Source organism: Xiphophorus hellerii, chromosome 17 (genome assembly GCF_003331165.1).
Source record: "Xiphophorus hellerii strain 12219 chromosome 17, Xiphophorus_hellerii-4.1, whole genome shotgun sequence".
NCBI classification, from domain to species: Eukaryota; Metazoa; Chordata; class Actinopteri; order Cyprinodontiformes; family Poeciliidae; genus Xiphophorus; species Xiphophorus hellerii.
Window position 1 is genome coordinate 11,531,111 of NC_045688.1, and position 14,495 is coordinate 11,545,605.

The 14,495-nt window shown below is 37.5% G+C and overlaps 1 protein-coding gene across 2 annotated transcripts in view; it reads right to left on the minus strand.

Moving 5' to 3' along the window:
- The window catches only part of ccdc146 (coiled-coil domain containing 146), a 64,413-nt gene that overhangs the window by 30,415 nt on the left and 19,503 nt on the right, over window positions 1-14,495 (minus strand). For both annotated transcript variants that reach the window (XM_032588974.1, XM_032588973.1), the window contains exons 2-7: window positions 11,499-11,581; window positions 10,580-10,798; window positions 7,798-7,849; window positions 3,615-3,697; window positions 1,966-2,059; window positions 1,765-1,838 (exon numbers count right to left, since the gene is read on the minus strand). In XM_032588974.1, coding sequence (XP_032444865.1) covers window positions 1,765-1,838; window positions 1,966-2,059; window positions 3,615-3,697; window positions 7,798-7,849; window positions 10,580-10,798; window positions 11,499-11,581 — 605 coding nt within the window. The remainder of the gene's footprint in view (window positions 1-1,764; window positions 1,839-1,965; window positions 2,060-3,614; window positions 3,698-7,797; window positions 7,850-10,579; window positions 10,799-11,498; window positions 11,582-14,495) is intronic.

Here is a 14,495-nt window from a genome sequence, read left to right on the forward strand (position 1 = left end):
TGCTTTCAGATTATGGCAACCTCTGAAAACCAAACATGTCGGAGGCGAAATCAAAATAAGGCGCATTCGAAGCAATAAACTCACTAAGAGGCGGCCCTAGAAGGCTGTCAGAAGACGTCAAGCAAAGAAAGAGGAAATGATCCAGTTAGAGACTGGAAAAGAATCAACAGACCCGTTGGAACACAAAAGAATCCCAGATAGATGCAGAGTGGGCTTATTGCTGCCACCTGCAAGTAATAACAAATCTGCTGAATTTTATTTGTTGAGTGAAAAAAAAAAGAAGCTTTTCCTGGTTATTTTGTGCAAGTTGTAAACGGTTTCATAATAAAAATATCAGCAGTTTTAACAGAATTTTCTTACAAAGTTTCAAAAACTCACAAACATAGCGTCAGCAAATCCTCTAATACTGAGACACAAACTGCCATCAAAGTGCTTCGCAAAAGCATCGATAGGCTTCACACAGACTTGTGTAAAAAGAAATAAATAAAAATTAAAAAAATAAAAATATCCAGTCGATAATAGCTCATTACAACCAGGTTAAGCTGAATAAAATAACTGACCACCCACCATGTTTAACCCTGAAGCAGATGGGCTACTGCAGCAGAGTGCAACTCTGGACAACCAACAGGAAATAAATAGGAAAAGCATCACCAGGTTTTAATCCTCTGGGAACCAGAGATTCTTACATGCAGGCAGTGATGCTGTTATGTCAAGATGGAGCCAAATCTGATGAATATACAAACACCTTGTTGGATCCGAGCCGGGATTAATTAAAGAAAAACAAGCAAGGTGAACCTAAAAATGTGGTTGGCGAGAATATTTTTGACATAAATCTGAAGAAAAAAAAAGATATTTTTGATTAGAAATATTTTCATCTTTTTGTAAACTAGTAAACATTTAAGTCCCTCTCATGTTGAAATTTTGTAAATCTGACCTTAAGGTTTGGACTTAGATGACCATAGTAGGAGCTTGATTTTGTTCAGCATTATAAATTCTCCATCATAGTAAAACTGTGGACACGGGATGCTGTCCATTACTTGTTTCAAACTAAACAAGCATGCGCGTATTTACTCTGTAGTTCTGTTTGGCAGTGTGGTCCAAACGGGACTCTACAGATTTAAAATTGTATGATCGTCTTGTATGATCGGTCTGTTCACATTTATGTTTTTTTTTCACTCAACTTCTCTGGAGCAGGAACTGTGAGCTGTAAAATCTTGTTGATTCTGTGTCTTTATGAAACGCATCACAACGACCTGCTGATTCTGCGTGTTCCAACTCCGTCCACTTTCTTTGCCAGCAATCTTCTGTTCTCTTCGACGGAGGAATTTACATTTCTTTTTCCTCGCACTCAGGTCTGCCCCTGTTTGACACCCCTGTGGTCAACTCCAATTCATCTCAATTTGGGATCATTTTTCGGACACATTTCACACGATTTAGTGAAGCATAATAGATATTTTAAAACTTAAATGAAATAAGATTTTAAAATAGTCGATATTTTAAAATCTTTGGAGCAGCTTGTCAACGATATTAGCCTAAAAAAAAAGTCACACATCAACGCTGTCAACCAAGGATATTTTCAAATACAGCCAACACAACAGCTGATACGAGGAGCTTTGGGACGTGACATGATTTGGAAATTTTTTTCCCGTACTTTAAAGGAAGTCTGACAGTGTGTAAGACAATTGAACAAAAAATGTAGAGCAGTTAGTTTAGAGTACTGGCAGTAACTTATGTAAAAATCGCAAAAGAATGAAATTCACTTACTCCCATAAAGAGCGCTTTCTTTCAGTTTCCTGTATTATCCGGTTAGGTGTGCAGCCAAGCTGGGCTTTCTCAGCCTTGAAACAACAATGTAGATGAATGCAACCAAAGATGGAAGAAATCTGATGAGCTGTATGTATTTTATTTATGGTTTTAAGGCCACCGGCTGAGCTCAGTCATACACGCGCACGCACGCGCACAAACCCGTTTGATTTCGATGATCTCCATCTTTTCTTCCAGCTCTTTTTGTTCTTTTAATAGCAGCGTTTCAAGGGTTTCCAAATCCTCCGTCAGAGTTCTGCACATGCAACAGAAGCAAGGGGATATACAAATGCATTTCTCATCAGAATTATTTGTCCTTTAACAGAATTTAGCAGATAGAATAATGAGTCTTTAAGAAGATAGGATATAAAAACATGCATTTAAAAAAAAAAAAAAAAAGCGGACATCTTCAACCGGGTTATATAACATATTCAACACATTTGTTTCATTGGAGGTTCGAAGCCCAAGGCAGCAAAAGTTAAATCCGTCTCTGGTTTATCTCAGGACACTTAACATGTTCACTTCCTTTATCAAACTATTCACACCTTCGGCTTTTGCTGGGGTTTTTTCTACATACCAATTACAAACTTTGATGTATTCTATTGGGATTTTATGCAATAGACTAGCCCAAAGTGGGGAATAGCGATGAAACAGAATAAAAATCACACATTGCTTCACAAATGAGTGTAACCAAAAATATAATCCAGTATTTTCAGAAGTCACTCAAGTCCTACATGTGGTCCACTTTAATCTGTGTAAGTACATCTGTTGAATGAATGCGGCAGAGACTTGCTGGAAAATTTAGAGAACAAGAACAAGAATCATGAAGACAAAGGAACACAGCAGACGTCAAGGAAAAATTCTGAAAACAATAGTTTGATGTAAATTAACGTCTCCATGTTGACATCAGAGGACTCGATTATAGGCAGACGGGATGCAAAGATGCAAAAATAAAAGCTTAATTGAAAAGTCACAGAATCTTGTCCACAATCAAAAAGTAAGTAAAGAAAAAAAAAACATCCAAACTTAAAACCAGAGTAACTCTATAGTGGTGGCAGACATCCGTAACTCAGGTGGATACATTTGTTACAGAAAGCCATTATTTTTACAAAAATGGTAGATTGATATGGAACAAGATTCATAAGATGAATATTTGTGCTTGTAGTATGTTGAAAAACTCAAGTTCAGACCTAAATCTGCTTGAGAAACTTTAGGAAGACTTATAAACACACATCCCCAGATCTTTTCCATGCAGCCAGACAAACTATTTTTGCAACAAATTATAGGAGAAAAACACCATCTCTGGATTTACACATGCAGTAGAAATATAATGCAAAATACTTACAGTATGTACGTACTTTACTTACAGCAAAGTACTTGCATACTTAAAGTCAGGATGGTGATTCTAGAAAGTATCGACTCTAGAGAGCTGAATATAAATGCACAGCAAACTTTTCAGATTTGTTTTACCAAAATACTCCTATAGTACAATTCTCAACTACATAAAGAAAAGAAAAAAAATCAATATAAATGGAAGTTTGTGGTTCAAAAGAGTGTAAAAATGTCCGCAAGGCCCTAAATAAATAATCCAACATTGGGTTTTTTTTCGGGTTTTTTTTACAACCAAGTTAAAAGTGCCACATCTGGATACACAGGCAAAAAATATATATATATAGTAAAACTGAAAACCCACAAAAGATAATGCCAGTCTGCACACTGGCAAATTCACACTCTGAACTTCTTCCAGCAGAATAAAAGGGAATTATGAAGCTAAGCCTCCACAAGTTCTGACTTCATAATGAATTCATTACCTGACATCCAGTTGTCTCTGGGCCACTTCTTTCTTCAGAGCATCGTGTTTGTCCTTCAACATGTCTGTGTTGCTTTCCAGCTCCTGGAGGATACACCGACAAAATGAACGCAAGATCAGTGGAGACGATCCAGCAAAAGTCAGGTTTTAGAAGCAGGTTGTTACCGCTTCTCTTTATACAGGGTGGCCATAAGTTTCCACACATAGGAGAATGTAAAATGTATATTTCTTTTATATTTCAGGTACCCAAGAAGATGCGTTTGACAAAAGAGCAAAGAATAGAAATTATACTGATGGCTGGATTGGGAAGCAGTCGCATGGTTGCACGAAACTTTAACAGAAAATATGGAACGAGCGTTTCTGAAACTTATTTGCAAGTTTCAGAAAACTGGAAATGTTGCAGATCAACCACGCAGTGGTCCAAGACATGCAGCGATTACACAGAGTCCCACAAAAATAAAAAACGGTTGTCCGATATAAAATGTTTATTTTTTCTATGTATGGAAACTTATGGCCCACCCTGTAGAGTTTGGGTTTAAGCTCAGACACACACCTAGCATTGCTGCGGGTTGTGACTGAAGGGATTAGTCTAAATCATGAGTCTGAAACCTGCGGATCTGGAGCAATAAGAGGCTGTTTGGACCTTCTACACTAGCCTTTGGTAAAAAATAAATAAATAAAGAACCAACTAATGTTTGATTTATTCATTTATTTCCACTGCTGTAATCACAGGGATGTTCCTGCTAAGCCTTAAAATGTCCAGAAATACCTGGCTGCACCAGTATTCAGAGTTTAGCTTGTAGCTTCAGCTGTAGCATGTTGAACATTCACTCTCAGTATATCTGTGTTTTAAATGACGACTGTCCCCCCGCAACTAAAAACTAGTTGAGCCACCCAAGCATTTGCAATGGCATGTTTTCCACCCAATGTTGTTGAAATATTTTCACTCACTCTTGTTTGCAAATTCGTTTTCATTTAGCCACATCTGATGGTTTTGGTGCACAGAATAATTAAAAAATTAAAGTCATCCCTCTTCCATCCTCGAACTCCAAAATAAAAACTTCCTTTTAAAAATAGCTAAATACACAATATGTTCTCAACAAGCATAGAGAAATGCCTGATTCATATTGCATCATTTTATTTTGAAAGTTGTGGACACAATTCACATAAAGCATCATGGGTTATATGAGCGAGGTAGATATGAGATTGCTTTCATCTACAAGAAGGAAATGTGTTTCATGGCCATTTTTTGACTCCAAATCTGTAATAAAAAAAATTTGCCATTAGCGAAACAGCAGCAACCCAGAGAAGCACATTTGGAATAATCTGAAATTGCAAAATCAGTAAAAACGGTTCAGCGGTGCATCTTCGAAAGACATCAGCAGTGTTGTATAAAGTACTGAAATCTCAGAGTCAAGTAAAAGTACAAGTACCTCTCCAAAATATGACTTTGGTAAAAGTCGAAGTCACTGACTGAAATGTTACTTGAGTAAAAGTCTTAAAGTATTTGAAACTTCTTGTACTTAAGTATGGAAATTACTGTAAAAATGGATGTACTCAAGTAATGTAATGAAAAGTACAAGTAAAAAGTAAAACAAAGCAAATGCAGTTTGAATGACATTTTTTATATTTTGGTAAACTTGTCAAATACACTTAAAATAATGTACCCAACCAAGTGCAGGCAAAATTAAACCTGCTAATAGATATAACTGCAGGCATCATTTAGTTAAGAAAATTAGGTGCTTTACCTATAGCACAAGGTTAACTTAACCTGCTTTACAACTGAACCAGCTTCTTAGTATACCCTCCAGGATAGAAAATACAAAGTTTTTGTAAGCCTTAAGTTTTCCCTTCAAGTAAGGTAGTGCTGAAAATGAGAAAAATAAATAGTACAGAAAATGCGGCCAACATGAAGAAAAAGAGCTGTTACGATTACTCTACTTCACAAATCAGTGAATCAGTCAATGCTACAGTCAGTAGGTGGTGCACACAACTGGTCATTATGCAAAAGAAAAAAAGAATTGGGAGGAAAATGCAGCTTATTGGCATCTGTAAACCTGGTTTTGAACTTGCATGCCTTTCCTATATTCGTTAAATTTAGTCTAAATTGCTATCGCTATGGCTTCTGTCCCCCCTTGAACAGAGGAGTCTAGGTAGCCTGCTACAGTCAACATTAGGCCTAAGCTAAATACACCACGTGTGGAACTGAAACAATGCCAAACAAAGTTCATTTATGGTCAAGATTTCACAATACAGTAGTGCCTAGTGACCAAGCTATAGTTACTGAAACAGGAGGATTATAACCATTTCATAAGAAGTTACCTCGATGTGTTTCTTCAAGTTGGACGGGGAGTTTTTGTAAGATAGAATTTCCATGTGACTGCTACTGATTGCGAGACTTGCTTTGTGTTTAATGGGAGAAGCGAAACAGGTGTATCCTAATTAAAAGTAAAGAAATCAAGAAATGGCAAAAAATGTGGAATGAAGATAAGAAAGGAAGAAGATTATATGAAGTACAAAAGTCAGTTTGAATTCGAAGCATTAATGAACGAAACAGAAGAGAAGAAATAATAATTAGTAGATTAAGAGTAGGTCATACCTACTTAAATGACATGCTTTATAAAATAGGGAGGAAAAATAATGATAAATGTGAGAGATGTGGAGAGAAAGAAAATGTAGAACACATATTGATGAACTGTAAGTCAAATGAACTCGAAAGGGAAGAATTAAAGAGAATAGTTAGAAATATGGGGCATGAATGGAATCTTAAAGGTATATTAGGAAATGAAGGAAACATAACAGATATTCACAAATTAAGGAAAGCATTGTTTATTTATCTTAAGAATACAAAATTAAAAAGTAGAATTTAATAGATATGAAGTAATGCTTCTACACACTCATGTACAGTAGGTGGCGGTATGCACCTTAAAGTTGCTTGTGATCCGCCATAATAGAAAAGAAGAAGAAGAAGGTGTATCCTATTGGTGGTGATGAACAAGCCCAGGCAAGCAGGCTACGGACTTTGTTCGGTAGCCTGCTTGCTACTTGCTAATCAGTAGGTGGGATCAAAACACTTGCGTTTCTCTCTTTCGCTTTTTTGTAACGAGTAACTAAACCACACATTGAAAATGTATCGGAGTAAAAGTACGCAATTAAGTTCGGAAATATAGTGAAGTAAAAGTGAAAGTCATCAAAAATTTTCATACTCCAGGAAAGTATGAAGTACTCCAAAATATACTTAAGTAAAGTAGTGAAGTATTTTTACTTCGTTACTATACAACACTGGACATCAGGGCCAGTTGCCGGTTCAAGTTGTTCAAAGCTCAAATGCTACTCTTCAAAAAGTAAAATCTGCTAAATATATATTTTGATGCAACATTTTGAGAGTTACTTAAGGGGCTTTGGTCCAGTCATGCAAATCCAATCATATTTTATTCAGCAAAATGGATGTCTTTGTTGTTGCTAATGTAGGGTGGCTTTACTAGATTTGACAAATTCGCACAACATTATGAGTGAAAAGACTAAATTATAGGGATTTAATGTGCCCTGTGCCATTAGAGTTCTTTACACAAAGCACAACTTTCACCTAATACTGAAGAGCAGCACAATGAGCCCATGAGTTAATGTCTTTTCCCCCCTTAATTAAACAAAGATAATGATACATAATAGATATTTACTGTACCCTCCACAATAATTGACACCCCTGGTAAAGATTTTTCAAAAGCCTTCAGATAAATCTTTTATTAAGGCAGTCTAATCGCACACTTAAAAAAATGGAGAGAGAAGTCAACCTATTTTTCTACATTTATTCATTAGTTTCAACATGCAAGACTAGCGCGCCATATCCGAATGAATTTCATCACACGCTTTGGATTAATGTCCTGCTGAAAAACATCTTCTTGTGGTGTTTCATGTACATGACGCCGGTTTGGAATTACGGTTCTGCAATTAAACACAATGTTCTTACACATTTCCACAGCATAAACCTTTATAAATTTTGGGATGAAGAATATGTATTTTTTGTTAAAAAAAAAAAAAAAAAAAGAATCCACAAAGTTCACAAAGGATTAGTCTCAGCTGGAGGATTAAAGCAAAACTTATATTTATCCTCTGTTAAAACTGCCATCACAGCTGTAATCCTTGCCTCTGAAACTAAGTCCAGGATGGTGCAGTGATGAACTTACAGCAGGTTGTGTTTGAATTTCTCTCTCCAGATGCTGCTTCTCTTCCCAGAGACTGCATGGTGGTGAGGAGAAGCCAGATAAGGCGATGGGGGAAGGAGGGCGGGGACGTAGTTAAGAGAGAGAGAGAGAGAGAGAAACCATGTTTCAGTTCCTGATTCAACGGAAAGAGGAATGCACAAGAACTTGCGAGCAATTTTTAGAATCTGACTAATATGGATTTTCTTGTAAATTAGCCTTCCACTGAGACAAATAAGAAGAAAAGTAGTTTAAGGCTTTACTGGTGAAGACACAGGTAGCATACAAATGGCTCAGAGTACACACAACAATCTAGATCTTAGAGAAGCACATAAATCTTGGGCACACACTATGAATGGGCCTATGAGAACATAATTTCTATGAATTTTTCATCTCCCCGAGGCAGATGCCTTTTGAGCAGTCGATTAAAGTTTGTATGAAATAATTTCAAGTCAGCTTTGTCATTATGAAAAACCTTACAACAGCACATACTGTACAGCTGCACGTTTCACAAGGCAAATGATATTAATCTTCCTGACAAGCTGAAATATTGGATATTAACTGATACAGAGAAAACTGCAGGAATGCTGCAATGTGGGACTCGGGGATGGAGGGGCGGTCGAGGGGGGAGGAGAAGAAGTGCTGAATTCCTGTGGGTCTGCATGAGTAGAGATAAAAAAATATGATGATCCTCCTTCAAAAAAAAAAAAAAGGGGGGGAAGGGGCATTTTCATAGCGAGCGTCTGCTTGTCATGTGCCGACTGATAGCTGTGCGGAAAAGAGGCGAAAGAGGAAAACAAGCCAAGGAGAAGTCAGGAAGATAGAAGGGCTTCAGCTGGAACCAGGGGAGAAGCAGATAGCGAGAACACAAGAGAGCTCACTGGTGGAAAAAGAAGTCATGAATAACATGCTCTCTGAATATCTATTGCAGATATTACAGAGAACGCAGAGCAAGTGGTTTTTATTTAACATTTAAATTACTGCCGAGCCACTGACTCTCTGTGCCAGAGCCTGCTCTAACAAACCACAGCCTCCTTCTGACCACATCTTTAGCAAACAAACACTTCTACCCAGGGAATGGTTTAACGATGCAGATGCAACACAGAGGGAATTGTAAAGCGAGAATGATAATTAAATAAGTGTTCGTCAGCCAAACGTCATCTGCCGTCTTCTTCTCTTGATTATGTTTGTAATTTCGCTTCCTCTCCACAGTTTAGCAGAAAAAAGCTAAACGTAAGCTTAAGAATAATCCTAAGTCAATGATCAATGTAGTAGTCCCGACTTTTAAAAGCGTTTATACTGTATATACTTCAATGCATTGGATTTTGTGTGGTTGAGCGACACATGATTACCCAACTTTATATCTGACAAGAAAATTAATAAAACACGATCGACTAATGACTATTAGCGCAAAATTTTTTGTAAAAAGCTGTAAAAAGAGCGGGGTGCTGTGGTGGCACAGGGGCAAAGCATGACCCACGTTGAGGCCTTAGTCCTTGTAGCGGTGGTCGTAGGTTCGATTCCCGGCCTGGCGACATTTGCCGCATGTCTTCCCCCTCTCTGATTACCCTGTTTCCTGTCAAACTACTTTCAAATAAAAAAGGCCACTAGAGCCAACAAAACCTTAATAAAAATAATAAATTAAAAAAAAAAAAAAAAAAAGCTGTAAAAAGAGCTTATGACAGATTTACATAACTGCGAACCATATTTAACATTTTTATTAGTAAAACAATGTCCCGAGCTACACATTCTTTCTCCTCCTCGTCAAGATTATTCATTGTATAAATTCCAAATAAATCACATGGACGTTCATGTTTCTACTATGACAAAATCTGGGAGCGCCACGTATTTTCGTTCCACTTCAGAATCAAACAATTACCCAACATTTTCCCATATACAACCCCTAATGTGCGATTGCGAGCACATGTTGCACTGTTTAAGGGTCAGAAGCCAAAATATTTGGCAGAAAAAATTCTGGAAAGACCGAGGTATGTTATCATGTTGCCTAGTAATTTTCCGCTAACCTCCCTTTGACACTTGACAAAGTGAAGTTTGTGTACAGAGATACTGGAGCAAGTGGTTCTTTTCCATAACTTTGGGTGTGTTTGACCTTTCAGAGGGACTCTTGGAAGAGGTGAGGGAGGAAGAAAATAAAAAAACTGCAGCAATAAGGAGGAGAATTGGTTGAGATGAGGAAAGGGGCTCTAGAGAACAAAAGTAAAAGAATGTTGGAGTAGGAAATAGTAGGGCTGAGAATCCGGACTAGTACTGGAACGAACTGGAACAAGTTCACTGGAAATCTCCTACGAGATGATTAATAAAAACAATCTTCAGAAAATATTGATTCTCTTGTTTTTCTTGAGTGAATAGGAATGGTGTAAAAATCTGAAAAAACAAACAAAAAAAAAAGCGACACTTCTATGAATATTTGTGCGTGTCCAATTCCCGTTCACCTTCACCTCTATCATAAGTCAATAAAAAGATGCTGCCTCATGAAGCTCACCTCAGTGTTTGGTCCCTAGTTACAGCTGTCTGAGTTTGTGTGTGTGTGTGTGTGTGTCTCGGTGTGCACGTAAGCTTTCCTACCACACATAACTTCTTCCTCCTGCACTCTAATTTCACTTCTGTCTTCTGTTCTGTCCCTTGTGTTCCTCTCTGATGTCTCGAGTTTGCATTTACTCAAGTTTCCATTTCCGATGTGTGCATTTTATGCGCAGTGGCTGCATGTGTGTGTAAATGCACGCAAGCACGCACGCATCCGTCTTACCGCTGCAATCCGTGCCGTGCTGCGTGCTCTCTGTCCTCAGCAGCTCGCAGTTCATTGTGCGCCTGCAGGAGCTGTCGCCTCAGTTTGCTGACCTCACCGTCGGGCTCCTCAGGGGGGCCCCGCTGCTCTTCTGGGCTCCGTACTTCTACCTGGAGCCGCTCCAGCTCAGCCTGACACCTCTTTGCCTCTCCCAAAAGCTGCATCTCGGAACTTTGCGCACTGCAGAAGAACAGAATAAAAAAGGGAAACAAATGCATTACATCACATACAGCCGAATAATTCTGTTCTAATTCTTCCACAGGAAGAAAACTGAGGACAAGCATGGACTACTTCTTGCAGATATTTGCTCTAAAAAAATTATTACCCCAGTGTTGCTTTAATTTCCTTCAAGAAAGCATGTTAATTGGCCTTCCATGCCTAGTTATACTCTAATAATTACAACTGAAATACTAATGTAGTATTAAATAACTTGGTAATTCTCTCATTAAAACTAAACCTTAATGTAACGCAACATTCTATAAACCTCCAGCCACAGGAAAATCTTTTCACAGCAAATTATTGCGGTTCAGTTTTCAAGTCACACTTAATTGGCACAACGCAGCTGAGAACACAGCAAACTAAATATACAAAGTTACATCTTGTTTTTAATTCATAAAAGAAGTGTCATTTTTTCATATCCTAGATAACTTGACATTTTTAACAAAGGATCAGAATGAGTCAGGATATTGCAATGTACTTTTTAAAAATAGATTAATTCATCCATAACTGTCTCAATTAGAATTTACAGTTATGTTATCATATTTCAATCTCAAAACATGAGCAAAAGACAAACCTCTTGTCAAGCCTTAGAAGCAATTTAAATGACTTGTACAGACAAATATTGAACCCAACAAGAGACAAAAATGAAATAACAACACACCTCTTTAAAGTATCCTGAAGCAGCTCAAAGCTGTCTTTCACCTTTGTGAATGTAGCCTGGCTAATTTTGCCCGAGGACAACATCTGAAAAAACAGAAATGGTGATCATAAATTTGAAAAGCAGTTTTTCTTTAATGTAGAATATACTTTAATATTCAGAAAGTTAGAATGTGTTCCGATAAGGTGTAATCATAAGGTCATTAAGCTCATATTTCCATGATAAAAATGTGTTTTTTTTTAATGGTTTGATGTCATATTTCAATCTTAAATATTAGCTGTATGCAAAAAATGATCACAATTACCAGAAGAAAAGGGTTGAAAACACCAGTCTGAGTGTGATTAATCTGTCTGAGTTTCACTTAGTAAATAGAAATACTTATTAACCATCTAATCCAGTCTTTTCTATGATGTGATGGACGCTGATTTAAAAGTATGATTGAAATGAAATGCAAAGATCTGAACTTAATACGGGCCAAATTGGGTTACATATTTAAAAAAAAAACATTATGAACAGACATTTAAAGTGCCCTGAAGCAACATTTATAGCAAATCTGCACTACATGCATAAACAGAAACGAGAAACACAAAAAGGAAGAAGAGTATTAAATCTGAGGAACAGGTTCAAACTAAAAAAAAGAAAAAAGTTATGGTCATTGTGTTTGAATCCTCCTGAGTGTGTTTGTCGAGTCAACTTTCATTACAGAAATTCCTTGTCTTTGGAATATATATATATATATATATATATATATATATATATATATATATATATATATATATATATATATATCACACACACACACCCACACACACACAAGTAAACAGCTTACAGCTCAAAAATCTAATGTTATTTTGAGGGAGAATCAAGTTTTAGAAGTGAACAATTGAACTACTTTAGTTTTCGTGGCTTCAGATTGAATAAAAGTTCGAACTTTTTAAACAAGAGAAAGTTTGGTTTTTGCTCTAACACATAGGAATTTTTGTTTTAAGAAAAAAATGTTTCATTTATTGTCTGGACTCTAGTAGAATGAGTTTGATTTAAAAAAAAAAAGACGAACAACAAGATAAAAGAGGCCTTTTTAAAAAGGAGTTAGAGCAAGTGGAGGCAAATAAACTTATTTTGCAGTCAATGACTAGAAGAGAAGAAAATCGAGCAGATCTAACTGAAGAGCTTTCATTGAAAATGGGCCATAGCTAATGATTAGGACACATTCTTCAAGATCACAAACACAATAGCTTAGTGATTGAAGGATTAAAGCAAAAGAAAAGAAAAAGAACTAGGACAAAAAAGATAAAAAGCAAAGTGTAGCACAAATATCAACTGGCAAACATTATAGGTGAAATTATCTCCAGGAGTTGTGAATTTTCTCCCTTGCAACAGGAGCTTTGAGGGTACGAAACAGAGATAGAAACAAAGGACAGGTGCCGTTCCTCTCTTATCTTTAGAGCCAGGTTGGTGGAGGAGGCGAGTAATGAGGGATAGCCTCGCCTGTATCGCAGAGCTGCAGCACTGAGGATATCGCCGGTGGAACGGCGTAGTACGTTTTCCCAAACGTTGCGTACACACTGGCGCACCGATCGTATATACGCCCTCGTGGGCTCGTATCTCGCCCCAACTTTAAGAATCGAGGATGGATGGCCGTGTCTTTAGATTCACCCCATATAAATTGTTCACCTCTCTGTTGTCATAAGCTCTCGCAATGCTCCAAGGTCTGAAAGGACGGAGATATAAATTGGACGGCTGATGCGGGTCGTTAACGTGATTTGTTCAGATTTGTTTGCTTTCGTGCAATCACCGAAGGTCAACAGACTACAAAAGATGACTTTACGTCTCAAAATGTACGAACTCCGGAAGTGGAACTTTGGTAATAACAAAAGATATATATATATATATATATATAAATAAGTGACCATTTTTAGATTCCTGGTAGCTGCCAGTGTTTATGTTTTAGCAGCGCAGATGACATCAGTGAATGAACAAACATCCTGGCTGTACACCGAGCATTTATCTGTGAGAAGCAGCCTGAGGCGCTTTCTGCAACCCTCTCTTATTCTGCTGCCAGAACTGATCTGCTGCAGTGAAGGGGATTGGCTGCTTCCTGAAATGCTTGCACGAGGCTTACATGTGGCAGCACACCTTTGAAGTGAGGGATAAACAATCACTAAAAAGGAATTTATGCAGGGATTGTTTATATTTCCCTTCACCAGAAAGCAGGGATGCAAACAGTAATGAATATGAGTTTAAGTTCAGTAGGTTTGTGGCATGTATATCAAAAAGAAGCTGGCGGCTTCAGTAGTCTACACCCGAAGGGGGGGAAAGAAAAAAAAATGACGACGGCCAGGAGGCATAGCACTGCATTCCACTGTGTGATGGAGAGAGACAAAACCTCTTTATGCCTTCATGTCCTTTATGCTTTTTGAATTGAAAGGGAGCCTGGAGCAAGAAAGAATCCTTTTGTTATGAGAAGTTTCCTTGTTGTGTTATCCTTTTGGAGGTTGTTTTTTTTTCTACGAAAGTCTTGAGACACTTCGGTCACTGAAATCATCCATCCATCCATCAGTCTTCTTCAATTTACCCAAGTTTGAAGTAAGAAGGAAGAGGTAAGAAATCCAAGAACAAAACCCCAGAAATTTCCATCTCCAGCAACCTGGATGAAAAATGTCCAAATATCGGTGAGAATTCAGTCCTTTCAATGCAGAGGATCAGTGGCTTTACTCAGAGTTCATGAGACTGTATTCAGAATCTTCCATTTTCTTTTTTCTCCGCCAAGGAATTACATGTCTGTGTTGGGAAGACATTATGCCATCACAAAATGACCCAATAATAGTCAGTTTATTTATTGATCTATAAAACACATGTGGTGACAAGTTTGAAGTAAGAAGGAAGAGGTTCCATTATTCCATAGCCACTTCTTCTGAATTTAAGGTTCAACAATTGGCTGTAACTCATCTAAAATAACCATAATAGTTAAAAAAGAGCCCGCCAGTGCATTTTCAGTGA